This window comes from Alosa sapidissima, chromosome 7 (assembly GCF_018492685.1).
Source record: "Alosa sapidissima isolate fAloSap1 chromosome 7, fAloSap1.pri, whole genome shotgun sequence".
NCBI classification, from domain to species: domain Eukaryota; kingdom Metazoa; phylum Chordata; class Actinopteri; order Clupeiformes; family Clupeidae; genus Alosa; species Alosa sapidissima.
In genome coordinates, this window is record NC_055963.1 from 38,120,756 (window position 1) to 38,148,370 (window position 27,615).

Genomic DNA, 27,615 nt, shown 5'->3' on the forward strand with positions numbered 1-27,615 from the left:
CATGCTAGCATGCTAACTATGCTAACCATGTTACTTAGCTAACTTAGCTAACTAGCTACAGTGGGTAGGAGTCTTAGTTGATGACAAGTAACAGTTACAATGGCTGAACAGTTAAAAAGTTCAGTAGTTTAAAGGGTTGAATTGTTTAACAGTGAAATATTGTAGTGAGGACTTTTATTTTGAAACAGTTTTTGGCAGAGGAAGCAGTTGAACAGGATGTGTAGTCTTAATAGGGCCAGTTTGTATGCTTAAAGCCTGAGACTGGCAGTTGGTCCAGGTGGCCCGAACACCTGCCATAGGATTCTAATTGCTTAACGGCCGTATTGTGATGTCATAATCATAATGTTAAGTCAATGGGGAAATTTTGATTAGTTTTTAATTAATAGTTTAAAAAGTATAAAAGTTACAAAGTTGAAAAATACATAGCACCCATGTCCTAAGTAAGACCTACGTAACATAGTTTGAATGAAGTTTCTACGTTAAACGGTTGAAGCTGCATTAAATGCGTTAGAAGAAGAAGAAGAATAAGAAGAAGCCTAGGAAGAACAGTACAGTGCATTTTCATGCACTGTAATAAGAAGAAGCCTAGGAAGAACAGAAGAAGCCTAGGAAGAACAGTACAGTGCATTTTCATGCACTGTAAAAAGCCTTGGAATAACAGTACAGTGCATTTTCATGCACTGTAATAAGAAATTTTGGAAGAACAGTATAGTGCATTTTCATGCACTATAATAAGAAGAAGCCTAGGAAGAACAGTACAGTGCATTTTCATGCACTGTAATAAGAAGAAGCCTAGGAAGAACAGTACAGTGCATTTTCATGCACTGTAATAAAATGCCTTGGAAGAACAGTACAGTGCATTTTCATGAAAATCACATAGGCCTATTATTTAGGAGGATTACCCTTGCAAAAAAGGGTTGAGGGTCTGTTTGTTTCAAATGAGTAGCCCTCCATATGATTTCGGGTCCTTCAGGTAGCCCTCATTCCCCAAAAGGTTGGAGACCCTGGCCTATAGGCAGGGGCGGAGCCAGAGGGGTGGCTTGGGGTGGCATAGGCCACCCTTGAGATACGATTGGCCACCCCTGGTGCCACCCCAAAATCCTAGTCTATGATTGGCCATTATGACGGTCTAAGGCGGGACCTTTCTTGATGCACTTGCAGCGCTAGTTTGAAGTGGCAGACAGACATCAGAAAGTGGCAAACACAGCAGTAATACTGCAGTACTATTGCAGTTGATATTACAGTGCTACTGCAGTAATACCGTTGTACTATTGCAATTACTATTACAGTGATAATACAGTAATACAATGGTTAACTTTTACATAGGCTATTATAATAATAGTCATAATGCAGTAATAGTGTACTGTACATATTCTGCTTTGGTGAGGTACAATGCAATTGCAATGTCACTGAGGTAAACATATTTTTTTTTTTTATCTTCCTACTGATTTATTGCAGTACTACAGCAGTGATGTTAACATTACAATGATACTGCAGTAAAACTGCAATACTGTAGTATTACTGCAGTTATCATTATAATGATATGCAGTAGTACTGTAGTACTACAATAGTTGATATTACAGTGTTACAGTAATATAACTGCACTTAAGCCTCTTGAGGCACTGGCATTTTTGGAAGTTTTAGCATTATTGGTTTTATTCCATTTTATTTCAGTCATAAATGTTTTTGCTTTCATAATATGCAATCCTTCCTTAAATCCAATGTACCACATCCAAAACCACCCCAGAAATATAATTTGCGTTTGAAAAAACTAAATTCAAACTTGAAGATGACCTACCAAATAAAGTGAATAAATAGTTTTCAGATTTTGTAGATATATGCATATAAATGATCAAAAAAATAAATAAAAAAAAGCTCTCTCTCAAATACCAAGAAAACCCATAAAAACAGGTGTCCATTAGCGGATTAAAGGTGATGGCATATCTATCAAGCCTAGTGTAGTGTTATCCTGAACAGTTAAGTGTAGTGTTATCCTGAACAGTTAAGTGTTTTTGGTAAGTGTTTGATATTTCTGCCTAAGCACACTGACTACTTTAAGAATATGTTTCAAAAAGAAAGAAATTATTTCAAAATATTATTTTGCAGAGATATGTTAGCAGTTTTGAACGATGCATTTTGAAATCATGACTCCTGAGGGTTAATACTGCAGCGTTATACTGCTTTACTGCAGATAGCTAAATTAGATACTGTTATGTGAGGTAGGTAGGTAGTAGCGTAGAAAGAGCCTTATTATCCCCATGGGCAAATTTGTTCTATACTATACTCAGTACAATAGCTGCAATGCACTGTACAACACAATAGGTATAGGTCGGTACCTAAACACAAACGGTAATAGGTATTCGCTTTGGACAAAGGTGTCTGCTAAATCCATAACCATAACCATATAGGTACAGTATAACTGCAGTGTCTTAGCTGTACTGCAGTGTAATTGAAAAAATGTAGCGCATTTGCATTTTTATTGCAGTTTTTTGGCTGTGCTGCAATGCCCTTCAGATAAACTGCAGTAGTTTCTTAGCTGTACTGTAAAGTCCTTCGGAAAAACTGCAGTATAACTGCAGTTTTTAGCTGTACTGCACTACACTGTAATGTCCTTCAGAAAAAAACTGCAGCTTTTTAGCTGTACTGTAATGTCCTTTAGAAAAACTTCAGTATAACTTCAGTAAAACTGCCGTTTTTTAGCTGTACTGCACTACACTGAAATGTCCTTCAGGAAAACTGCAGTTTTTTAGCTGTACTGTAATGTCATTCAGAAAAAAATGCAGTATAACAGCATTTTTATTCCAAATACTGCATTTTTTTTATCTGTACTGCACAGTACTTCAAAATAACTGTTAAAACTGCAGTTTTTTTTTATTGTACTGCATTGAACTTAAAAAAAACTGCAGCATTACTGTAGTTTTCTCCCAAAAACTGCAGTTATTTTTTGTAAGGGCATAGCCCATGTTTTACATTAATCGTAAACTACCATATGATTTTACTCATATTATGGTGGTGATATCAATGTGGATAAAGCAAAGCACTATAAATATTGTTACCAAGTGACTCAGTGATAGGTAACGTTAGCCTATAGTAGCTAGAATGAGCTAACTACGTAGTAGACTAGCATTTGTAGACAGTTTAGGCTTGGATGTCTGCAGGCCACAGGGATATTTGGAACAAGAAAATAACACTCCCAACAATATATAATTCACTCCTCCAGTAGACATGAGTTGTGTACTTTATTGAGGTAGACATTTGGACTCATCCACCAATAAAATGGTTGGGAGTCATCGTGTTAGCTAACTAGAACCACAACCATTTAAACAATGGTCAGCCTGCCAGATAGCCAGCTGTAAATCTCTGTAAACACTAATTTTGTCGGTTTGACAGCTTATAAAACACTTGGTGCTGGCTTCCTTAACTTGGCGGTAATGCATCATGTCCCACCGCAGCTTTTAGGCATTTAAAAAAAAATGGCACTTGATCCACACACACAATGCTGGATGCGTGTACTGGGCGTTCCACAAATGCAGAATCAACACTTCACGCACAGAAATCCAGATTTATAAATGTCATTCTATGCAAACACACCCAAAAGTATAATATATTTTTTCAAATTACAAAACAATATATTCTAGCGCAGACGAGAAGTTAGGAGACGGGGAGGCTGAGATATTGTTCCAAAACTCCGGTAATTTATTTTCTAAGGATGTACAGGCTAGGGAAAGGGCAGCAGGAGGTGTCCACTCAAAACAACAACTCATCGACACACTCATCGACCAACAATGCAACACAACTCACTCACACATAATCCACTTCTACTAAATCCACTTGACTAAACTTACTAGACGTCTTAGAACCCCCAATTCTATTCCCTCCCCTTATCAATCGCTAACCTATCACATATCCTCCCCCCCCCCCCCAAATTCATTGACACATTCAATCACACAGGAGGGAGAGGGAGACGAAACACTCTCTCTCTCGCGCACACACGCACACACACACACACACACACAAACCGGAAAAAACAGAAGACACAAAGGAACACAGGGGAAAGTCCAACACGGGGGCAAATAGCCCTGGCATTACAATATTTGCTAAGTCATATGTATATATATATTGTCGAACTGGACTCTTTGTGGCACGGCCCATATTAACAAGTCATATTTTTGTGGATAGCAAAACGTGCATGTGAATCAATGAATATTTGTAAATCATGGTATGCACATTTACAAATATTTATTTGTATATTGTATTTCTATCTATTTGTGCATATATTTTCGAGTTTGTACAAATCTTTTAGAGACAATTCTACCCCCATACGTTTGTTCTAATTATACCACTTATTCCTGGTAAAGTAACTTCTCTACAGAGCTACGATCGCAAATCACTCTTCAACATCTGACTTTCTACTGCACAATTGAATGATATTATGGAACCGTGGACCGAAAGAAAAATAAATGAAAAGTTTCCCCGATCAGGATTTAATTAATTTGGCGTCATTAAATATAGAGGCATAACATTAGGTTGTAGTGGTATGAGTGCCCATTCAAAGACCACTCTAATGTGGGTACAGTAGGTTAGAAGCAGTGTTAAAACTGTGTTAAAATGGTATGTTTAACAGCCAAAAGGAACCCCCAGACCACCACATAGACCTATATGATCCACAATATTAAGCAAAATAGTAACAATAACAATGTCAATCAAATATCAATAATAAAAAACATAAACAAAAACATAAATATACAAATCATAACTCGTGTAAGCTGATCAGATGACCCCTCTTGAAAGATCCAAAACTATCACAGAAATGCAGAACACTAGGCAACTCATGGCATCAAATGCACTGACTGTCTGCAGGGAATGTGTCTGACCAATCATAGTAGGTGTGAGCCGCCTGGGCCAAAAATGCCAGGGCCGATGTTTTGTCCCAGTCCAGCCCTGACAGCAGCCTTGCCTCGGGTATTGTATAAAAGCAAGCATGCTGTTGTACAGACTCTGATCAAAAAACCTAGCGTGGATATCTCAACTACAGGCCTATCTCTAAACTCCCATTTATGTCAGAGATATTGAAGAAACTTGTGTTAAACAGCTGCAGTCCTTTTTAGACATACATGGAATCCTTGAGCCACTCCAATCTAGTTTCAAAGCCTTTAACAGCACTGAATCAAAACCACTACATTTTTTGAATGATCATTGATTAGCCACTGACTCTGGGGAGTCAGCATTCTGATCCTCCTTAATCTAACAGCTGCATTTGACACAGTTGTATATTAATCTCTTGTCTGGAGCACTGTGTGGGTATTAAATGTACCACTCTGAAGTGGCTCAGGTTTATCTAGCAGACATAAGTTTTTCTGTCAGCCTGGATTAATCTGTATCCTCCTTGGCACCCCCTCCACCCCCCTTACCCCCTTGTGGAGTCCCCCTGGGGTCTATTCCTGGGCTCAATCCTAAAAAAATACATCATCTCTTTTTAAAAAGCAAATATAAAAAATATAACATCTCTTTTCTCATTGTTATGCTGACATTACCCAAACCTACATACCACTAAAACAAAAATATTCTCACTCCCACTTGTAAATGTCTCTTGGACTGTCTTGAAGACATCAAAGCTTGGATGGCCCTAAACTTTTACATTTTAATGAGAACAAAACAGGAGTCCTAGTTCATGTCAGTGCCATCCTAGACTCACAGGACTTACCAGCTATGCTCACCTGAACCATGCATCAAATATTCTGCAAAAAATCCAGATGTATTTTTATTTCGATTTTAGAAATAGAGAAACAAACAAAACAAAACATAGAAAAAAGTAAAATCCAGCTTCTTCTATTTAAGGCTCAAGGGGGAAAAGCCCTTTTTATCATTTGTGCAGGCATTAGCTTCCCTCTTCTTCCCTCTTCCCTCTCCTCTCTTCAGTTAGTCCAACATGTTGTAGCCTGCCTTCTGAGAAAAACAAAGAAGCAAGAGCACCTCACCCTTGCTTGCAATCCAATACTGACTCCCTGTTTGTTATTAATGTCAGGTCCTGTGTGGACATCTGAGTCAAATACCAAAACACTGCAAAATCTGAACAGACAAAAATACATTTTTAATATTGTTTTACAAAACAGTCACGTACAGGGCTGGAATTTCACAGCGGCCACATACTGTATCTGACCCTATTAAAGACACTAATTGAGTAAATGAAAGAATGAATGAATGAATGAATGGATTAATTAATCTACATTAAGGTGTTTGAATGAAAAGAGAAAAGGCTATGTGAAGCAGAAAACAAATAAAAATATGATGGAGCTTGATACTCACACATGTCATAGTCTGGGGCTGCTTTGGCACTGGTAAAGTATGTGATTTATATGGAGTAAAGTTATTTATATGGAGTATTTATTCATAGATAATCACTCTTCCGCTAAGAAATATATTTCCTCTATCTGAATGGTTGCCAAGCAATGTCGAGACGCAGCTACTTTAACTTTTGTATGAAGTTATGGTAGCGCAGTAATATAGAATGAAATGCGGTCAAGGTGTATGTTTATGCTGCATTTTACAACGGCATCGAATGCGATTCAGCCAATCACAATCAGGGACCGGAACTATCAGTTTTAGAAAACTGCATTCTACCACAACTCTACACCCAGTGAATGCCATTTGACTGGAACCATTCCATCCAATAAAAAAAAACTGATTCAAGGCATTCCTCCAAATATTTAGGAAACAGGCTGCCAAGGTGTGAGGTGGCAAAGTTTGTCTCAGGTGACATGAATGACTAGGCACAGTTGCTCATCTGTCCATCATATAAAGCCCGTCCGTACGATTTGATTGGTGTGTCCAACTCTCATTTGGGCATAGAGGCTTCTCAATGGACAAAGCCCTGACTGAATTTCCCAACCTGAATTGTGGGTTAGTTTAAATTTGGGCTGGCTTCTAGGCTAGATAATTAACTTTCATCAAAGAATCCATAATGTGCAGCAATTACTATTGTGCAAGATATATTGACAGCGCATAAACAAACCAAAAAAAGAGTGATTAAAGCATTTCGTTTGTCGAGAAGAAGGATGTTTTGGCTCACATATTTAATTGCTCTGATTGGTTAAGTCTATTCAGTTGTGCGCAGAGGTATTTTCCCCCTGTTCCCCATGCCCCAATTGTACAGTATCAGACTTCACTATATAGTATTCTATCTATTCTCATTTTTTGGATCTCGGGGTGATTCTCAATATTTGAATGTAGTGTAGGTACAAATCTGTACTTACCAGTTTGTTCATCATCCTCTTGCTCAGACTGTTCTTGGTTTTGGTTGCCGCAAAGGGGTACCACCTTAATGGCAATTGGAAGCCGGGAGCCTGTGCTACCTGTGCCACTGGGCCAAACCTTATGTGTTTGCATATGCTTCTTCACATTGGACTTCTGTGCAAATGCACGGCCACAAACAATACACTGAAAGGGCTTCTCACCTGTATGACTATAGAGAGAATAGACTTGTTCAGACTTTTAAGGTGAATGTGATGGAATTACAATGCTCTCATCTATGGATCTATATAATCTTGCATTCATCCACTCAAAGGCAGTGTTAGTTTGTTTTGCATTGTTTACCTTCGAATGTGTTGCTGGAGATCAAAATTTTTAGTGAAGACTTTTTCACAGAAATCACATTTCAGCCTCTGAATCTTCCCCTTTACTTGCTCTGTTGCAATAAATATATCATGCTTAATTTGTCAATGTATTGTCTCTCATCTTCAGGTTGTCAAATGTTTTGTCTGCACTGAGTAAACATGATATCTAATCAATGGCACTTCCCAAGTACTACCTTGCTGGTCTTTCTTGGTCCTTCTAGATCGTTTGGGGATAATGACTTTCTCATATTTACACAAATCAGACAAGTTTGTAGTGATGCATGTTTTTGACGCCTGTTTCCCAAAACTGTAAACTGGAGGTGATGTAAAGCCTTGACTCTCCACACACTGGCTTGGGACCTAGGACACATGAACTCAGTTATTACAAAGTAACGTAATGCAGTTTTTGTAAACAAAAAAATATAAAAATACGGATAAGCACTTTCTAGAGGAGTAAACCTGAGCAAAATTCTAACAACTACTGAACCTCAAAAAATATTTTTTACATTGAAATTATGGACTACCTGAAATATATCAATGTAATTAAGTTTGCGTTTCTTCAGCAGGTATACCTGAGTGGGAGGGAAAGACTGTTGTCCCATGGCATGAGCTTCACCACCGCTTCCCCCTACTACTGGTGACAAGGCACTGTACACCTGGACAACTGAGTTGCCATTGTTACATGGCATCTGGGAAGATGCTGTCTGGGTTTGGTTGGAAGGAAGCAAATTTGTTGGCTGCTGTTGGTGCTGAAGGTATGATCCACCTGCATGCATATTTAGAGTGTTCTGTGCAGATACAAAAATGGAGCTCACAGTTAATATCGTAACATGTACTCTTACGGCTCCCACACACAGTTGCGTTCCGTCAACGCATGCCAGTGGGTGTTCCAACGCATGCCAGATGGTAGCTATGCAAATGACTTGAAGTATAACCATAATTTGATTGGCTGGTGCCATCTGTTGTTGTCCGTAGGTGCAGCAAAAGTTGAACTTCTCGACGCGAGCGACAGCAATGCGACGAAACGGACCCACAATTCAGTTCGCAACGGATGACGTAAGCCCATGTACAGTGGACGGGATGCGTCTCCAGCAGTGCACCGCACGCAGCTGTGTGTGGGAGCCGTTACAAACACATACAATGCATACAAAACCATGCAAACACCAACCCAGCACAGCTTGCTATATGTAGATATCTGAAGGACCCTGATTGTGTAAATTACAATGATTTGTAGTTTGTAGTTACAGGTGCATCAAGGAAAACATTATTATGAATACACTACTATATTCCGTTTCTATATAAATCCTTCATACAGCCTGTAGACCATATTTGACTATATTTGTTAGACCATAGGGTAGCTGTGATATAAATGCTGTAACGAAATTCGAAGTGTAAATATACAAACTTTATGTTGAAAGTGTAAGAACCTTTTCCCATTGGAATGAATGGGAAACAGTCTCCATAACCTCTCAAATTCAGAATTTTTTTTATTAAAATCTAGGCTAATTGACATCTGTCCGTTGTTAGAATAGGCCTATGTATGTGATATTATTTGGCATTATTAGACATGATTCTGGTGATTTATAACATGTCCAAAGACGTAGCACTAACGTTAGTTACTGTGGTAAACACAGGGAAAGTGTCTTAAGTGGCACCGTGCCTGAATTCAGGTGTGACCTAGTATGCTTAAGATTTGAAAATAGTAGGGATTTGCTTGTCTCGGTTCGGAGCATGTACGGCCCTTGCAGTCTCACTAGGACTCACTGAGGTGAAGTGGTGATGGGGTGAAAACACAGCAAACAAACATGGATTTTGGTGGAGAGTGCAGATTTATTTACAGTGCGAAAACAGTGCAAACAAATAGCAAACAAAAAGACTTGACAATACAAAACAAAATTCAACCAACAGGTTTCTTAACTCAATAGCACAATTCACAATGTAAACAATACTCCGTACTCAACCTCACAGCAAGCTGGCACTTGAATAGGCCAGCCAATTACCCCAATCAATGACTTGGGCTAAACCATGTTAGAGGGGAGATGGTCCGTACCAATATCCCCACACAGTTAAAATCAACAGCTTAATACACACAAGACATAAGGTTTCATTTTCACACTGTTACACTTAAATTGCCATAGTTTCCCAGCTTCCTTGATGCCACTTTTCTGGCTGTCAAAATTAACATTGTTCAGCAGGACTTACGTCACTGTGGCAAGGTCAGAAATGTTTTTGGACGTATTATGCACCTCTATGTCGTAAACTCTAGGGGTTAGGCCTCTAAAATGAGCATATACATTAGCCGTGATATTTAAATTCCGCTTGTTTTCTAGCTGCCACATTTACCAACATATGTTCATTCTTACACTATAATTGGAGTGATCCAAACATTTCGCGAATCACACGTGAGCCCCATCGTAAGATGATTCCTGCGCTTAGATCTGCGCTTGTTTCTACGCTCGGTTGACAAATGAGAGCCATTGTTGATTGTTGCTGGCTAGGTGGGACAAAGTTACTGATTGGCAAGTAACAAGTAAGTCCCAAGTCAAAACGATGAAGTCAAGTCCCAGGTAAAACATAGAGAATAACATTTTAGACCGTATTTAAGTTCATGTTTGTGCGTCTTAACAGACACGAAGCCCTATTTTAAAGATCTAAAACACACCATCTTAAGTGGATGGTTAATTATATTTAAGGCATGTCCAGTCCAAAATCGCTATCTTGACGGCATAATAAGTTCGTCAGACACCAGGCGTATTTTTAAAAAAAAGGGTTGTTCTTGTGTTTCTTAATTAGTCGTGGGTGTGTTTTGGGCGAAACACCCTTTAAACGGATGAGAGTGATATCTGTCATTCCCTTTAAGAGCAAGCAGTGCAACAGCAAACAGCATTGGTATTTTGACGAGTCAGTGCATCTGAAGGAATTTGCTTGTACGAGAGACCGTAAGTATAAGTATTATAGAGTATATAAGTATACTCTTTTGATCCCGTGAGGGAAATTTGATTTGGTCTCTGCATTTATCCCAATCCGTGAATTAGTGAAACACACAGTGAGGTGAAGCACACACTCATCCCGGCACAGTGAGCTGCCTGCAACAACAGCGGCGCTCGGGGAGCAGTGCGGGGTTAGGTGGCTTGCTCAAGGGCACTTCAGCCGTGCCTACTGGGGTTCGAACCGGCAACCCTCCGGTTACAAGTCCGAAGCGCTAACCAGTAGGCCACGGCTGGCTGCCTGTGTATGCAACACCAGGATTCCGCTAAATCTTGCATTACTAAAACGTGTGTGTGACTAGCAGAGTATAGCCTACATGCATCTGCTATTATTTGAACTTATAAGCAACTGAAACTAACTTCACCATGGTCTCTCATTGGCTTACACTTAACACTTAGTTATTTACTTTCACTATTACTTCATTGTGTCATGTAACATACAGTCGACAGGCATGGATTGACATAAGTTTTTTGAACAACGAACTATTGGACAACTTTTTTCCGGATTCAACCTGGCCAACTGAGATTCTCCGAAATGCGGGCGCAACTTCAAAAGAAAGCGAGCTGGAGTCCGGAACAGGCTCAGAGCAAAGGCCCACCACACTCCACAGCCGAGTGTCCTGCTGGCTAATGTCCAATCTTTGGAAAACAAGCTAGATGACATGAGGGCTAGACTGAAATATCAGAGAGACGTGCCTGCTGCTTACAACTCGGGGCTTGTATCTAGGAACATGGAGGAGTACAAAACTGCTGGGTACAATCTAATGCGGATGGTGAAAGACGCCAAACGAAAGTATGGAGCAAAGATCCAGTCCCAGTTTGAACAGTCTGACACCAGATGCAAGGACTAAGGGCGATGACAGACAAAGCGCCTGCTTCTACCATCGTAAGCCCTGACGCCTCGCTGGCAGACGAACTCAACGCGTTCTACGTGCATTTTGACACAAACATTGCTGATAACATCCAGGCACATGAGGTGCATGCACCGGGAGTCCTGCTGATAGAGGAGACCGCGGTCACCCTTTCAGAGCATTCCGAAGCGTGAACACCAGGAAGGCAGCAGGTCCAGACGGCATTCCTGGACAAGTATTCAAAACCTGCACAGATCAACTTGCTCCAGTGTTCACAGAGATATCCAATCTTTCAGTTACACTTTACTCGACAGTATCGACATAAGAGTGACATGACACTGTCATGAACGTATCATAAACAAGTCATAAACGTTTATGACATAACGCTTCTGTTATTAAGCGTCATTCGTTTTTTGTCATAAATTAGGGTTAGGATTAGGGTGAGGGTTAGGTTTAGGGTTAGGTTAAGTTTAGGGTTAGAGTTAGGGTTAAGGTTCATGTGACATGACCGTGTCATGTGTTTATGACAGTGTCATGTCACTCTTATGTCGATACTGTCAAGTAAAGTGTTACCAATCTTTCTTTAGCCCTGTCAACTGTACCAACTGTTTTAAAAGATCAACAATTGTTCCTGTTCCAAAGAATTCACATCCTGCCGGCCTGAATGACTACCACCCTGTTGCACTGACATCTATAGCTATGAAGTGCTTTGAGAGGTTAGTCAAAAACCACAACTGCTCCTCATTGCCCCAAAATCTTGATCCCCTGCAGTTTGCCTATTGGTCTGATAGATCTGCTGATGATGCCATTCATTTTATACTGCACACTGCATTAGCCCAACTTCATAACAGGGGAGGGAATTATGTGTAAATGCCGTTTATAGATTTCAGCTCGGCATTTAATACAATCAAACCTGTTACACTCATCACTAAGCTGAAAGATCTTGCATTTATCTCTGTGTAAATGGATTTTCAATTTCTTGACCACACAATTAATAATATTGAGGACGCGATCACAGACAATTTGTGCGTTTATAAAGTGGTACCCCTTTCTGTTCACATAGTCAGGTTTGTGGTCAACAGGTGTTTTGATCCTGAAGTGTGTGCCATCCACACATCCTAAGACATCAGGAAAACCGTTTGAACCGTCTGAAAGAACCTCTGACGAGTTGTGTTTTGTTGTACAGGTAGCGAGGGGAAGTGCACGTAAGTGTCAATATGCCTAAACAGAGACACTGCCACTGCTTTCACTGCTCTGCATACGGTGGACTTGTGGACAAGCACCGAGTCACCCACAAGACTCTGAAAAGAGCCGGTGGCAAAGTACCTAAGCGCCAGGCACACTTGTAGAGACGGACTGAGGGCACCGCTTCTGTCCATATCATGTTGCAAGTAGATCGGTAATTTTTTGTAATTCCGTACGGCGAAAACAAAAGCATGTATATAAATCTATGTCATCATACTTATCGTAGGGATGAAATCGTTCACGAATTACTCGTTCACGACGCAAACCGTGCTTAATTTCTTCTCCCCAGCATTCAAAACGGAGAGCCATTATCACCACTTTTTAACGTTTTTTTACGATGGACCTTACACCTAATGTCTGGGAGGTGTACATTTTAAGTTCTAACTTAGTGTTACGTTGAAACTATCTGCGTGGTGCAACCCGTTATTTTTTAGTAGTTCGTAAACTCGGCCGTAGGGGCAATTTACGTCCACCTTAGGCTAAGATGGAACTTACATTTGACTGGTGCAACCAGCTGCTGGTGCGTGTAGCCTAGGCCAAAGTTCCTGGGCTGATGGCCAACAGTATAAACAGGATTAATAATGAGGAGCAGAATTTAATTGGACAGGAAAATAATGAAGCTTTATGAGCACAGGTGTATGGCTTGTTGATATAGAGAGTGCAATGATCCTTCCTGCAGAGTTTGTAATTGATTGGAGCTGGTGGACAAGGTTATTTGGAATGCAAGACAGGATGGAATTGCCATAGTCAATGCAGGATGCAACATTAGCGTTTACATTGTGGATGTAGATTTGAGTGATCCAAGTGAATATTGCATCAATTTTGTTCAAAGTAAAAATTTGATCTGATTCCCATTTGAGGGGACACTTAATGTAATGTAGGACCATGACTTCTAGTTTTGGTCAAATAACAAAGATGACTTAAGATGTAATTGACAAGCTGAGCTCACCTGTGTGGGGTTCTGTGTCGTGGACATGGGTGGATCCATTGATGTAAAGGCTGATATAGCCGATAAAAGAACTTCATCACTCACTAGAACATTCCCTTGGACGAAAGTGTGTGTAATAGGGGACTGAGGAACAGTTATGTATGTAGAGACCTAATGCAGATAGGTGAAGAGAAAAACAAAAATGATCTCATAATAAATACTGAAGTGTGCTTTATACATTTTTTACACAAGAACACAATATATTCAAGACGTACTGTATTTCACAAGATGTACAACCCTTGGCAAAAATTATGAAATCACCACTGTTCATTCAGCCATTTTATTTTCTAGAAATTACAAACAAGACAAATCACACAAGTCAAAACTATTTTTATTAACAGATGAACATTCTAGCTTTGTGAAACATAGCTCAAACAAATGAACAGAAATTGTTGTAATTAAAGGAAATTCATTTTAGGAAGATAGGAAAAAAATATGGAATCACAAAAAAAAAAAAAACAATGGAATTACAAACCTAAAAAAAAAAATCATAATTAGCACTTTGTTGCACTTCTTTTGACTTTTATGACGGCTTGAATTCACTGAGGCATAGAGTTTACTAATGCAAAACAGTACTTTTTGTCAATCAAGTTCCTCAATCAGCTTTGCAGGATTGAGCCTTGTCATGCACAGTTTTCTTAAATTTTCACCATAAATTCTCAATGGGATTGAGATCTGGACTGTTTGCTTGCCATGTCATTGAGTTAATGAGTTTTTCCTGAAAAAAGGTTTTCACATTCTTTGCTATGGCAAGATGCATAATCATCCTGGAAATAGGGCTGGGACAACGCGTCGACGTAATCGATGACGTCGACGCAAAAAATACGTCGACGCAAAATATGAGCGTCGATTTGTCAAGCATAACGTGTGCTGCTAAATATTTTTAATTTTCACGATTGTTGAAGGATTGTTGTTGCCACGTAGAAGCACTGCATAGAACACAGTGGGCTAAATTGCTATTAAATCCGCTTAGCATCGTGACCATGCTGCGCAAATTTGTTCAAAACTGCTGCATTAAAGTTAGAGTTAAAGTAAACTCTGCTAAGGTATTATCACAACATAGTACATTGAGGAGACTAGCCTAAACTAAGTTAAGTTACAGTATGCAATCAAAGCTGACGTTAGAATACTGTTTGGATGTCAAGTTTAGCATGCTTACTTGCAGCTGCTTATATTTGTTACTCATGCAGGGCTCATTTTATTGACTCTGAATGTTTGCAAAATCCCAATGTAAATGGAAAGTGTTTTCCAAGACTCAAAAGTGCTTGTCCAAAGGAGAAGTACGAACCGTTATCTGAACTAACTACGTTGTGAATTGCATCCACACATCAGCAGCCTTTTAACTGTGTTAATGTTAATTGCAAGGATTCCCACACCAACGTCTTAAAATGACAGGCACTCAATTAGACATACACTAGGCTACTAAACTTTATTGAATGCTACCTCTGACTAAGAATGCATTACTTTGCACTTGTATAGTCTTTTATTTTGGAATCTTAAGAGCAATAAACATATATTGCAATGTTAAAGAATTCATGTTTTTTCTTTCAGATATGTAAATAAACATTTATAAGTTGCTATTAGTGAATTAACGGGGAGATAATCGATAATCGAATCGAAATCGAATCGATTTCGAAAAAAAATGAATCGTTAGATTAATCGATGCATCGAAAAAATAATCGCTAGATTAATCGTTTAAAAAATAATCGTTTATCCCAGCCTACCTGGAAAACTTCCCCATCACCAAAACTCCTTTCAGTTAATGGAATAAGAAAGGTGTCCAAAATGTCAACGTACTGTACACTTGGGCATTTACTGTGGATGTCGTCTCCCCTGGTCCTTTATCTAATATGCAACCCCATACCATCAGTGAGTGTGGAGATTTGCTTGTTTTCTTCAGGCAGTCATCTTTATATTTTTCATTGAACAACACCAAAAAGGTTCCAGCATCATCTCCTTGTCCAATGCAGATTTGTGATTCATCACTGATAATGACTCTCATCCAATTATCCACAGTCCATTATTGCGTATCTTTAGCCCACTGTAACCTAGTTTTCTTCTGTTTAGGTGTTAATGATTTACGTTTGGCTTTTCTGTTCTAAATCCCATTTCCTTCAGGCGCTTTCTTACTGTTCAGTCACAAAGATTTACTCCTGTTTCTACCCATTTGTTCTTTCTTTCGTTTCTATTTTCTAGGCATACTGCTTTGAGTTTACCGTCCTGACGCTTTAATATCTTCCTTGGTCTACCTGTATGTTTCCCTTTTACAACCTGCCCATTTGATTTGTACTTGCTCCCAATTTTAGACACAACTGACTGGGAACAACCAACATCTTTTGCCCCACTACGAATTACCTTCTGGAAGAAGTTTCTTAATCCTATCTATTGTTTCAAGTGACAGGTCTCTTGTTGGGGCCATGTTCTTGTTGGGGCCAGTGAGTAGTCAGTTGTAAACAAAGAACTATTCTCAAGTAACTCTTTTGTAAATGGACTGAAGTTTGCTGTAAATATCTACGTTTACTGATTATGCTAACGTTAGCATCTCTATGGGATTTCTCATATACATTAGCCATAAGCTAACGCATTAGTTTCTATTCTGTAACTTGGAATGGTAGCCTCTTGGAAGGCTAGTGCTCATAAACAAAACATAGAAGGAAATAACTGATATGTACTCTGTTGGTCTGCTTAGTTTTACAGTGAATCCTATGTGGGAAACTGTTAGGCCTATTCATCTTCTCTAATGTAGCTGGCTAGACCATGTCATTGCCACACACCCAAGTGGGGGCAGAATTGGAAATGTGTCAGAGTGACAATGCATTGGTTGATTTGGTTAAAAAGTCACAGGTTAAGGTATTGGTTATTATTGTAATGATGCTATTCATAAATAATTAGCGGTAAAGTAACTCAGACTTTAACAAAACATTTTTTTAAAGGATATCGACTAATTATCGTTATCGTCAAAATCACAAAAAATATCGAGATATTATTTTTTGTCCATATTGCCCATCCCTATTTTGAAGTGTTTGTGAGTGTGATTTGTCTTTTTTTCTAAAAAATAAAACAGCTGAATGAACAGTGGTGATTCCATAATTTTGCCAGGGATTGTATAACCTCCGTTCTCTGAAGCTGAATACAAGATTAGATTAGATTAGATTCGATTCGATTCAACTTTATTATCATTGTGCAGAGTACAAGTACAAAGACAACGAAATGCAGTTTGCATCTAACCAAAAGTGCAAGCTGACAAGAAAAATAGTGCAGTGTAGACAGTAGTATACAGTTGGTTTACAGAAGGTGGTTTAGAGTAATATAAATTAAATATAAATATATGCAGTGTATTAGTAGTTACCTTGTAACTATGTATGTAATATGAACAATGTATGAACAACAGATATGTGCAATGTAGTAGCAGTAACATTATAATAGTAGTAATACAGTTATCAGTGTTTCCCACAGAATTTGATTCAATTTGTGGTGGCTGACTTGGGCAACGGTGGTGGGGGGTGGGGGGTAATACATTGTAGGTGTGTAGTAGGTTTAAATTGAGTTACTGTCACTTTAAAATTGTCTTAGGTAGGTCTAGTTGAGTGCCAGGTCTTGTAGGTCTAATTGAGTGCCAGGGTAGAGGTGTTGTGGGTCCAAGATGGCAATCAATGGGAAGTCTTTCCTTATGAACCATTCTCCAATCACCCATCTTGGGTCATTTTTCGCGGGCCTTACACTATAAGGGCACATCACAATAAATAAGTCTTATTTTAAACAGTCTGCAGTGACCAATTGGTAAGGTTCAAGGAGTCAGTAGGTGAGTTAACGTGGCCAGTTTTTTTGTCGTTTTGATAAAACTTTTTTGAATGAAAAATGCGTGCCATCTGTTTACATGGGGTGTGTTCTAGTCCAATAGGTGCTCTCAAGTGCTCTAGAATCTTTGATCGGAATAGCCATTGCTGCTTTTATTTTGCTTGAGAAGCTACAGCGGGCAACCTGGTATGCGTGGGATCTCTGAGCTGTGGTCATCCTGCGCAGGGTCACTGGTGTCTGCGAAGCAGGAGTTCTGCAGGAAAGCAGTGACTGTAGAGCCAAAACATCCTGTATCTCTCCCGAGTGCTGAAATCCCTCTGCTGAAGAGACTATCAGCTGACACTGGAGCATCGAGGAGGGGGAGCGGCTCCCTCTCTGGGAAGTCCAATAGCGTTAGCCACAGATGCTGAGACTAGGCTTGTAGGACGCCAGAAATCCAGTGGCATCCTCAGCTCGGTGAGCTCGGCTGAATTCACCAAGGCATCTGAGCAGTGGAGGATCTCACCAGTGTACACCTGCAGGATGGCCATGGTGTTAAAGGCTGGCTTCTATGACTTCTACACCAGGGAAGTTGTGGCGCGACAGGGCTTCGTTGGCAGTGTGGTCCTACCAGCAGTCGATGGGGCCTGTGGGGTGAGGTAGGCACTACCACCTCTTCCCACTGACGTCTGTGCTAAATAGAGGTGGTCCCGGAAGGCTGGTAATGAGCAATCCTACTTGGCAGGATGAACCCCAAAAAAGCAGCTATCCATTTTTGTCTGAAGGCATCACTTCATCGGTAAGGTTGAATGGATCTGCTGGTAACCTGGTTTGCTGGTAGCTGGTAAGGCTCCAGCCAAGTGCGTGGGTGGAGAGGTGGAGAATGCCTCACTTTGAGCAGCAGCACAAACCAGAGAGTAAGCCCACCTCTGGCGGATTCACTAAACAAGAAAAATGTAACATCTGGGGCTCCATCACAGCGAAGGTGGCTGCTGAAGGCAGGACAGAAGGCAGAGTGCTGTCTGGGCATGTTCCAGGCCCTGGCATGCCATGCATTGATCATGCCCATCTGTTGCAGGGATAGTACGCCTGCATTGTGGAGTGCAGCTGCGGAACTCGTCCAGTTTATCCTAGTGTGCCCTTATAAAGTGTAAGGCCCATAAAAAAATTCCGTAAGATGAGATTGGTTCAGATCAATGTCGTCATATACGGATGACTTCCTATTGGTTAATATTGAGGGAACTCGACTGAGAGAAAACAACTAACTGTATTTTCCGGACTATAAGTCACACTTTTTTTCATAGTTTGACTGGTCCTGCAACTTATAGTCAGGTGCGACTTATATATGAAAAATATATATAATTGAACATGTTTTTAAATGTTAATTCATATTAACTGACATGAACCCTACATGAAACATCACTGTCTAGCCGCGAGAGAGCGCTCTCAAATGCACAAGTTCTGTGCACTTTCAGTCAGAAATTAGTGCCTGCACTATGCTTGAAACACACGTGCATACCTAAATCCTCAAATTATGGCCCGGATTCTATTTATAGCTGGTCCTCAAATTCGGACAAATAAAGGCCAGTAATAATTTTGTTTCCATTTAACTCATAAAAGGGCTCTTCTTAATATTTTTATATTGTTGGTTGGTTTAAAGGTTGTATCAGCGATAGCGGGGATACGTCACTTCTGTTGATGTTCAAACAAAACCGAGAGCTAGCTCGCTACTCCCTCCCCCTCCCTCCTGTGCAATCAAAACTCTCCTAAACGCGCATCTTGATTTTTTTGAGCAGTTTATAGGTAGGCCTATATGAGCGATGTCCGCCGTGTTACTCTAGGCCAGTGGTCGGCAAATAGTGGCCCGCGGGCCAATTTTGGCCCGCCATCTATTCTATCTGGCCCGCGAGATGACGTTAATTTCGGAACAGTATTGGCACGCGAGTGCGCGTAATCTCACTTCCTTAAAAACCTCTGCGTCCGTAAATGGTTTGTTGTGACGAGTAAGAACCCATGCTGCTTTAAGGGACGCACTCGTAACCCTTTGCTGCTCGGTGAGTGATTGAACTAGTATTTTGGTGCTGTGTGCATATCCAGCCTCCAATGCTTTAATTTTATGCGTTCGCACCTCTGTCCCAGGAGGATACACGTTTTTGAACTGGCCATGTTTTGTCTCATGGTGTCTTCTGATGTTGTATTCTTTGCAAACGGCAGCCTTGTTGCAAATGAGACATGTAGGCTTGGCATTAATAAATGCAGGCAGGATAAACGCATACCTCTGCTTCCATTCTTCTTTGTAGGTCCTGCATTCTGAATCAATTTTTCTTTTCAAGGCTTTCGACAACGACATTTTGCATCGATAACTAGCATATAGCAATGTTCAGCTAATCATTTACACGTCATCCAAAAGAATAATATTTGTATACATTAGTTACGGCAGGTTGCTAGGCAAGTCGCCTGTTTCATGAGAGACGACAGGAGATGCAGCAGGCGGCATAAAAACAGCGCACATAAGCAAATAAACGTTTTTAATGGAATTAAATTAAATGCATTTTAAAAGTTAGATGATGTTTATTTTAATATAATAATTAATAATTTAAATAGTAGGCCTATAACCCCCCCCCCCCCCCCCCCCATTACAAATCTATGGCCCGCGATGCCATTGTTTGAAAAAAAATTGGCCCGGGTCCAAACGTAATTGCCGACCCCTGCTCTAGGCCTACTGTTTTCTCCCTTTCATTTCAAACCGTGACCACAGTCTCCAGAACGCATACAAAATAATAATAAAAAACGTACCATGAATTGTTTTTAAATGCCGTAAATTCCTCAAATTATGACCGGGTTCTATTATTTACTTAGGCTGCACAAAGCACAGCTTTATTTGGGGCAGGCTTAATTGAGGCAGGTCTTTATTTCTACGTTTTATTGTGAGACATGCGTTTCGTTTGGAGCGCCATACCACCAACTTTTTTGGACTGTTTGATTATATTGCTACATGTTGGGACTGATAAGCACTGAAATCTGGGGGGTATTTGATGGTTCACTATTTTAAGTTTCATGTAGGCTGAAAGAGTGTCGGGAATTCCACCCGCTGTGTTTATTGCGAGACAGACAGTCCTTTAATTAATTAATTGAAAGTGCGCTGCGCTGTGCTGTAATGGAAACCTTATTGCATAGCCAAGTAGGCCTACGGTAGCCTAAATTGAGTTATTTTTTTAATTATGCATGATTTAGCCTAGTTTTTTTATCTGATTAAATTCGTAGGCTGGAATGCATCACGACAACAATTGTGTTTAAATGTAGTGGCTTTAGCCCAGGGGTGGAGTGGGGCACTAAAATCCAAAACAAACAAATTAAATTGTCATTTTTTTTATTTGTGACCATGAACGTTCTGTAATGCTAGCCTGGATTTTCCCATGCTGCCTTACGCGCACGATTTTATTCACGCTGCTAGGCAGCCTAGATACCATGGAGCAAATTTTCGCCTCAGTCACAGGGACCAATCACAGAACGGAGGGAGGGCAGCAAGACGATGACGACACACCGAGGCCAATATGAGCTACGTACAGACTTATTTGATACACATTCGTAGCGCCCAATAAACGGCTCTGGGCATTCGTAAACCACGTTTCAAATACGAGAAAATGAATGCCTATTTCCCAGACCCCATCTCAATGAGATGAGGTCTGACGTTAGCCAGACTACTGTAATGCCTGAATAAGACAAAAATCAATTAAGATTAAACAAATAAGGCTAGCCTACACAAAAATAAGCATGGGAGAGATGAATGTGCAGGGTAACCATGAATGACATATAGACAGTGAGCGAGTGGTATAAATATTGGTTGGACTTCCAAGTTCCCTAAAGTGTAGATCTCGGAGATTTTCGTGGAAAATTCTTAATGCGTCTATCACGTCGATGGCCGCGTACGCCTCACGGCCCATACTCCTCGGCCGGCCGACCGGGAAAACTCCAGATTGTCCCGATTGCCACTCCGCCTCTGCTTTAGCCTCTGGCAAGCTCAGAAGGCAAGCGACTAGCTTGAGAGTGACGTGTTGAGACCCATTAGGATGACTTTTCATTGGCAACAGTATTAAACCAACCAACAATATAAAATATTAAGAAGAGCTCTTTAATTTTATTGAGTTAAATCGAAACAATGTCTTTTAGTGCTCGTAGACTGATAGCCATAGGCTACTGGCAATTATCATCCCGGCTATAATTTGAGGATTTACGGGTAGGATATGCCTCGGAATCGTGTGATGCGTCCAAACAGCAGCATCTGCTGGTTGAATGTCATCACGCTGTCTGTCATTGTTCGCCAAACATTCTAATCAAAATTGTAAATCTTACACAAAATAATCTAAACTTATATATATCAAGACAGACTTGCGGAACAGGCTGCAGGGCAACAGCCTATAGTTTGTTAAAATTGCACACATTAATTTACTGTTCTTGTTTCCCACCCTACCACCTTGACACATTTGCTGTGGGAAACCCTGAGCTGCCTGGCTACAGCAAGAGACCAGATGTGAAAAATGGCTGGAATTCTCCTTTAAGGCCTATGGCAATTCCAGATGCATCAGCTGCTTTCTGATAACAGATAACATGATAACATGTTTCAGTATGATTACCACATAAATATCAAGCATGACTGAAAAAGAGCCCAAAAATCACACAAGCGACTCTAATGAACACTGCCTGTTCAACAGATTGTAGTACAGTGCATTTTAATAAAGTCAAAATACAACTAATTCATGTTTCAACTAATTTCATTTCCAACTTTGGTCTTCGCTGTTTATATTCATCCAAGCGCAAACACTAAAACTGCAGCCAAGATAGCAGCCCGGAGTGCTAATCACATGTTCAACAAATATCCAGACATTCCGGGAGACTTTAACAACTGCAGGCTTGACACTGTCCTTCCATCTTTCCGACAATATGTCGATATGCCGATTAGGGAAGTTATGGGAAAATTATTAACGCTAAGCGCAGCCACAGTCATTTAGATTTATTGCTCGCCATTGCAGCCATTTTGTCACCACTTAAACTTAAACAACTTGCTGTACTCGCACGTGTTTGGTGCGCATGTGTGTATAGCAGAGAACCGGCAGGCAGAAAGGTAGCGCTCTGCAGCAGGCGAACAGAATGTTGCAGCAGGCAAATTAATTTAATTGTTAAAATTCCGATTATTAACTTATCTGCATCAAGCATCGAATCGTTCTAGAGAGAATCGCGATGCATCTAAGAATTTCAGTGTTCAGTGTGCTTGAAGTGTACTGGAGTGTTTTTGGACTTGGACTGGACTACATCAAGTTTTGCATGGCTAATTCCATCCCAGCCATAACAGTAAAATGTACCCCATTTCAAGACCATGGATGACAGTAATAAAGCTAATGCTCAAAGAAAAGCATCAGGCTTTTCAATGCAAAGACTGGATCACAATCAAAGACTCAATTAAGAAACTTGCAAATAAGGACAAATTAGAGCAAGACTTCAGCAGTCTGAACACTCAGCAGGCCTTTCAGAAGGTGAAAACACTCATTGGCTCCATCCCAAAAACCTGCACATCACGCATGGATCCCATTTCGTTCACCACAGATCTGAACAACTTCTTCGCCAGGTTTGATACCACCAACTTGAATGTGAGAGGCAGCTCAGAGATCTTCCAGCGCCTAAGCAGTCATAACCTATGCCCTTCATAGAATCAGAAATCATACAGGAATGTATACCACCAATTCAGAAGCTGGCAAAGCGCTCGGACCGGATGGGATCACAGGAAGGCTACTCAAGACCTGTACTCTGGAACCTGTCCTTTTCTCCCTCTACTGTGAATCATTCCTGTTTGACATTCCCAATCTCTGGAGAACATCTGTAATTATCCCCATTCCCAAGAAACCCCGCCCCTCGGAACTGAAGACCAGTTGCACTGCATCCTCTCAGTTGTCAGTCCACATCTGGACCCATATCCGTTTGCATACAAGGCTGGGGGGGGGGAACATGACTCCTCCACACTCTCCTCCAACACCTGGATACTCCTGGCCACTATGCCAGGGTGAACTTCATTGACTTCATTTCAGCTTTTAACGTCTCCACATCCACTTCATACACAGCTTCCTCAGTAAAAGACCTCAGGCTGTCAGGTCAGGGACCGACACATCCCCTTAAATCTCTATAAACACTGGAGCCCCGCAAGGCTGTGTTCTGAGTCCATTCATATACACACTCTACACCAATGACGGTCTCAGCCCATCTCCCATCACAAGGTATTTCAAATATTCTGATGACACTGTCATACTCGCACTTCTATCAGACAGGAACTCCGTCACAGCCTACCAACAAACTGTTACACATTTCTCACAGTGGTGTACAGACAACCACCTCCTTCAAAATGCAACAAAAACAAAAAGAACTCAAATTTAACCCCCGCCGCAAAACCGCTCCAAAGGACCACATTCACATTCACAAAGGAGCATTTCACCGCTGGGAAGATTATTGAGTATTTAAATTGGGTCATTTATGTTGTAGAAATGTGGAGTAATCATTGAAGTCAGTGCCTTCTTGACCAAGAAAAAGCCAAAAATGTATTTTTCATCATATGGATAAAAGCAACAACTCCCAAAATTCCCTGCCCTTCACTGCCCTACCAAGCCACCCCTCCAGGAAGTAGCCCACAGCACACAGAGGGACTCATTAATGTAACATGTTGGCATTAATAAGGATTCTAAATTGAAAATGATCATTGTTTTATGTTGCACTCAATCTTGTGGCCATATATCGAAGGTCCTGTTCTTCATATGGAGCTATTTTGCGAACATTACCAGCACATCATTATTGCCTGTTTGCACCAAAATCACGCATTTTAGGCTACATATTTCAATGTCAGATGCCCCGTCAATTGACAGCATAGGTTAACATATTCGACATTTAACTAATGTGCTAGGCCTATTAATTGTGTTAGTTGTACCCGCTCCAGGGAGAAAGGGATCCCACGGCCACCCCACCCCATTCCACTTCTCATCCTCTGTATGCGAGACCTTCTCAGCAATAAGCACAGGCGCCTGCAAAGTGGTCTATACTATATATATATATATATATATATATATATATATATATATATATATATATATATATATATATATATATATATATATATATATATATGTGAATACCCACCCCTGATTTAGGATGTTGTAAAATATCGAAGTTGTAGGACGTTTACATAGGTTAAACTACATATGTTTAGCTTAAACTTTAGCCTTTGTATACAGTGGGTGCTATTTCGTAATTGTCGTTTCACTCACGCTCCGCGTCTTTCACGCAGCTGCGTGAAATGGATTACAACCGTCGCCACTAGGTGGCAGCGGCCAGAGCCGTATATGGAGCCGTATAGACGGCTGGCTGTGGCATCGCTGGTGTGGTTCCATTTGGCAGGAGCAATGAACTGTCAATGCATTTAATTAATCATACCTCACTTGTTGAAGCTCGGCGGATCAACCTCTGTGCAGCTCTAAGCACCTTATAATAATATATATAATAATAATAATAATAATCAGAGGCATTGCTAGAAGTTAAAAACAATCATGGCTTTAGCCCAGAAGTAAAACCTCATACATAAGCAGGGGTTCGGGGAACATTTTAAAAGTTGGTTTCTTAAACATGCAACTTGAACGTAGTTTGAGATGATTTGATTATTTTCTGTTACTGTTTATTATTTTATATTTATTTTTAACAGCCAAACAAATGTTGCACGAGTCGCATTTCAGATGTCGGGTATTTGCGCATAGCGCGTGAATCTGAGAAGAAAGAATGTGATGAGAGGAAGACTAGATTATAATATTGAATAAATAACACTGCAGTTTTTTAATTTAAGATGAACAATATCAGCATAATCCATGTGTCTCTTCATAAATTATCAATCCGTTATCAAATCATTCCGCCTTGACTCAATTCAGTTTTATTGCGATGTCGAACTTAATTTCCAGGCCACTGTCAATTTTTCAATTTTTCAATTTTCTAGGCCTGATATCTTTCAACATTATTACCCTCAAAGTTAAATAAGAAACCTTTTCAACTCGGCTATTTAATTAGGGCGCAGGCTACTTGTTGGGCATATGGTGTGTTTTCTTTTTTTGAGAGAGAGAGAGAGAGAGAGAGAGAGACCCCCACACTTTGCGTAATGTCTTTTTAAATGTAGGCTATTTGTTACCGTTTTCATTGGCTTATGCCGAGGAACAAACTTCGCCAAACACACTGAACTTGAATACAACATTCTTTAGAATGCATCTGAACAACTGTTTCCAGATGTGAATCTCAAGCACGAAATCTGTTGCCATTGACAGCGGTCAAGATACCATACCATCCCCCCCTCATCTGACTTTTGTGCTTCAGGTGCTAATAGGCCTACACCACCCGCCCCCTCCCCTTAATCCACTGAATAGACATCTTATTTACATCACAATAGCTAGCAGAGAAAGGCCAACAAATCAGATCAGCTTGCTTACTTGTGTGAAACAGCAATGTGTAGGCAGTAGACATTTGATTATCAAGCTAGCAGTTCAAATTATTAGTGGTTCGATACCCATGTGGAGTTAATTTATGCTATTTAGGTGTTTGTTTTTTGGGTGGCATATTCATGGTTCAGCGCATGTCCTAGGCCTATAGACAATTTTGACATTTAAACATGTCATGCATATTTGTGTTCTTCTCTAGTTTATAGGCCTATCAGAAAGTGACAAATCTGCAAGCAGCCACATCTGTCAAAGACTCGTCATCAATCGTGAAACGTCATCAACGCAGCCAGTTAACATGGGAGCCAGTTGCCATGTAACACCGGTCCCCCAATACAAGACGGGGTAATAAGGCATTGAACGAGCAGTCTCCAAACAGGTCTCTGACTTCCTTTCACAGAACAACCTTCTGGATCCAAATCAGTCTGGGTTCAAAAGCGGCCACTCTACCGAAACGGCTCTGCTGTCTGTAACAGAAGCCTTAAAAGAAGCCAGGGCGACCGCTCGGTCATCAGTACTCATTCTGCTTGACTTATCGGCTGCCTTTGACACGGTTAATCACCGTATCCTTCTCTCTATACTCGCTGACATGGGAATCTCCGGTTCTGCTCTCTCCTGGTTTGAATCCTACCTCACAGGACGCTCGTTTAACGTATCATGGCTTGGTCAGCTATCCGCACCTCACCATCTCACCACAGGGGCCCCCTCCTCTTTGCTATCTACACCACCTCCTTGGGACAGATTATCCGTTCGCACGGCTTCTCATACCACTGCTATGCAGACGACACACAGCTCTATCTGTCCTTTCCACCTGACGACCCCCTGGTTTCAGCACGGATCTCGGATTGCCTTTCAGACATAGCTACATGGATGAAGGCACACCACCTCCAGCTGAACCTCTCAAAGACTGAACTGCTGGTCATCCCAGCTAAACCTACCATACACCACGACATCAACATCAAATTTGACTCCCTGTCTGTTTCACCGACCAGGACTGCAAGAAATCTAGGAGTTGTTCTTGACAACCAACTAAACTTCTCAGATCATGTTGCCTCAGTCGCCCGGTCATGCCGTTTCGCACTCTACAACATACGGAAAATCAGGACTTACTTGACTCAAGATGCTACCCAACTTCTGGTTCAGGCAATAGTCATCTCACGACTCGACTACTGCAATGCCCTCCTGACAGGTCTCCCAGCCTGCGCAGTGAAACCACTTCAGATGATCCAGAACGCGGCGGCGCGCCTGGTCTACAACCAACCCAAAAGGGCACATGTTACCCCGCTGCTCATCCAGCTACACTGGCTACCTATGGCGGCCCGCATCAAATTCAAGTCTCTAACGCTTGCCTACAAAGTAGTTTCCGGTTCTGCTCCCACCTACTTGAATGCCCTCATACAGACTTACACTACCTCCAGACCGCTGCGCTCCTCTGACGAACGACGTCTAGCTCTACCACCGGTACGCTCAAGCCAATCCAAACTTTTCTCATCTGTTGTTCCTCGTTGGTGGAACACACTGCCAGTTCCTACAAGGGCAGGGACATCCTTTTCCACTTTCAAAAAACTCCTGAAGACCCAGCTCTTTAGAGAACATCTACTCTCATAGCAACACTTACAACAAGTCTTACTGATCCTAGCACTC

General features: G+C 40.8%; 1 protein-coding gene and 1 long non-coding RNA gene across 5 annotated transcripts in view; one reads left to right on the forward strand and one right to left on the reverse strand.

Moving 5' to 3' along the window:
- The window catches only part of znf341 (zinc finger protein 341), a 190,867-nt gene that overhangs the window by 148,448 nt on the left and 14,804 nt on the right, over positions 1-27,615 (reverse strand). For 2 of the 4 annotated variants that reach the window (XM_042098213.1, XM_042098215.1), the window contains 5 exons: positions 13,646-13,795; positions 8,186-8,401; positions 7,808-7,973; positions 7,594-7,684; positions 7,254-7,462 (listed from right to left, as the gene is read on the reverse strand). In XM_042098213.1, coding sequence (XP_041954147.1) covers positions 7,254-7,462; positions 7,594-7,684; positions 7,808-7,973; positions 8,186-8,401; positions 13,646-13,795 — 832 coding nt within the window. The remainder of the gene's footprint in view (positions 1-7,253; positions 7,463-7,593; positions 7,685-7,807; positions 7,974-8,185; positions 8,402-13,645; positions 13,796-27,615) is intronic. The other 2 variants (XM_042098214.1, XM_042098216.1) reach the window with 1 other exon arrangement.
- Positions 984-19,381, forward strand: LOC121713590. The gene is made up of 4 exons (XR_006032885.1): positions 984-994; positions 1,550-1,551; positions 17,578-17,585; positions 19,303-19,381. It is a non-coding gene; the product is annotated as an uncharacterized LOC121713590 (long non-coding RNA).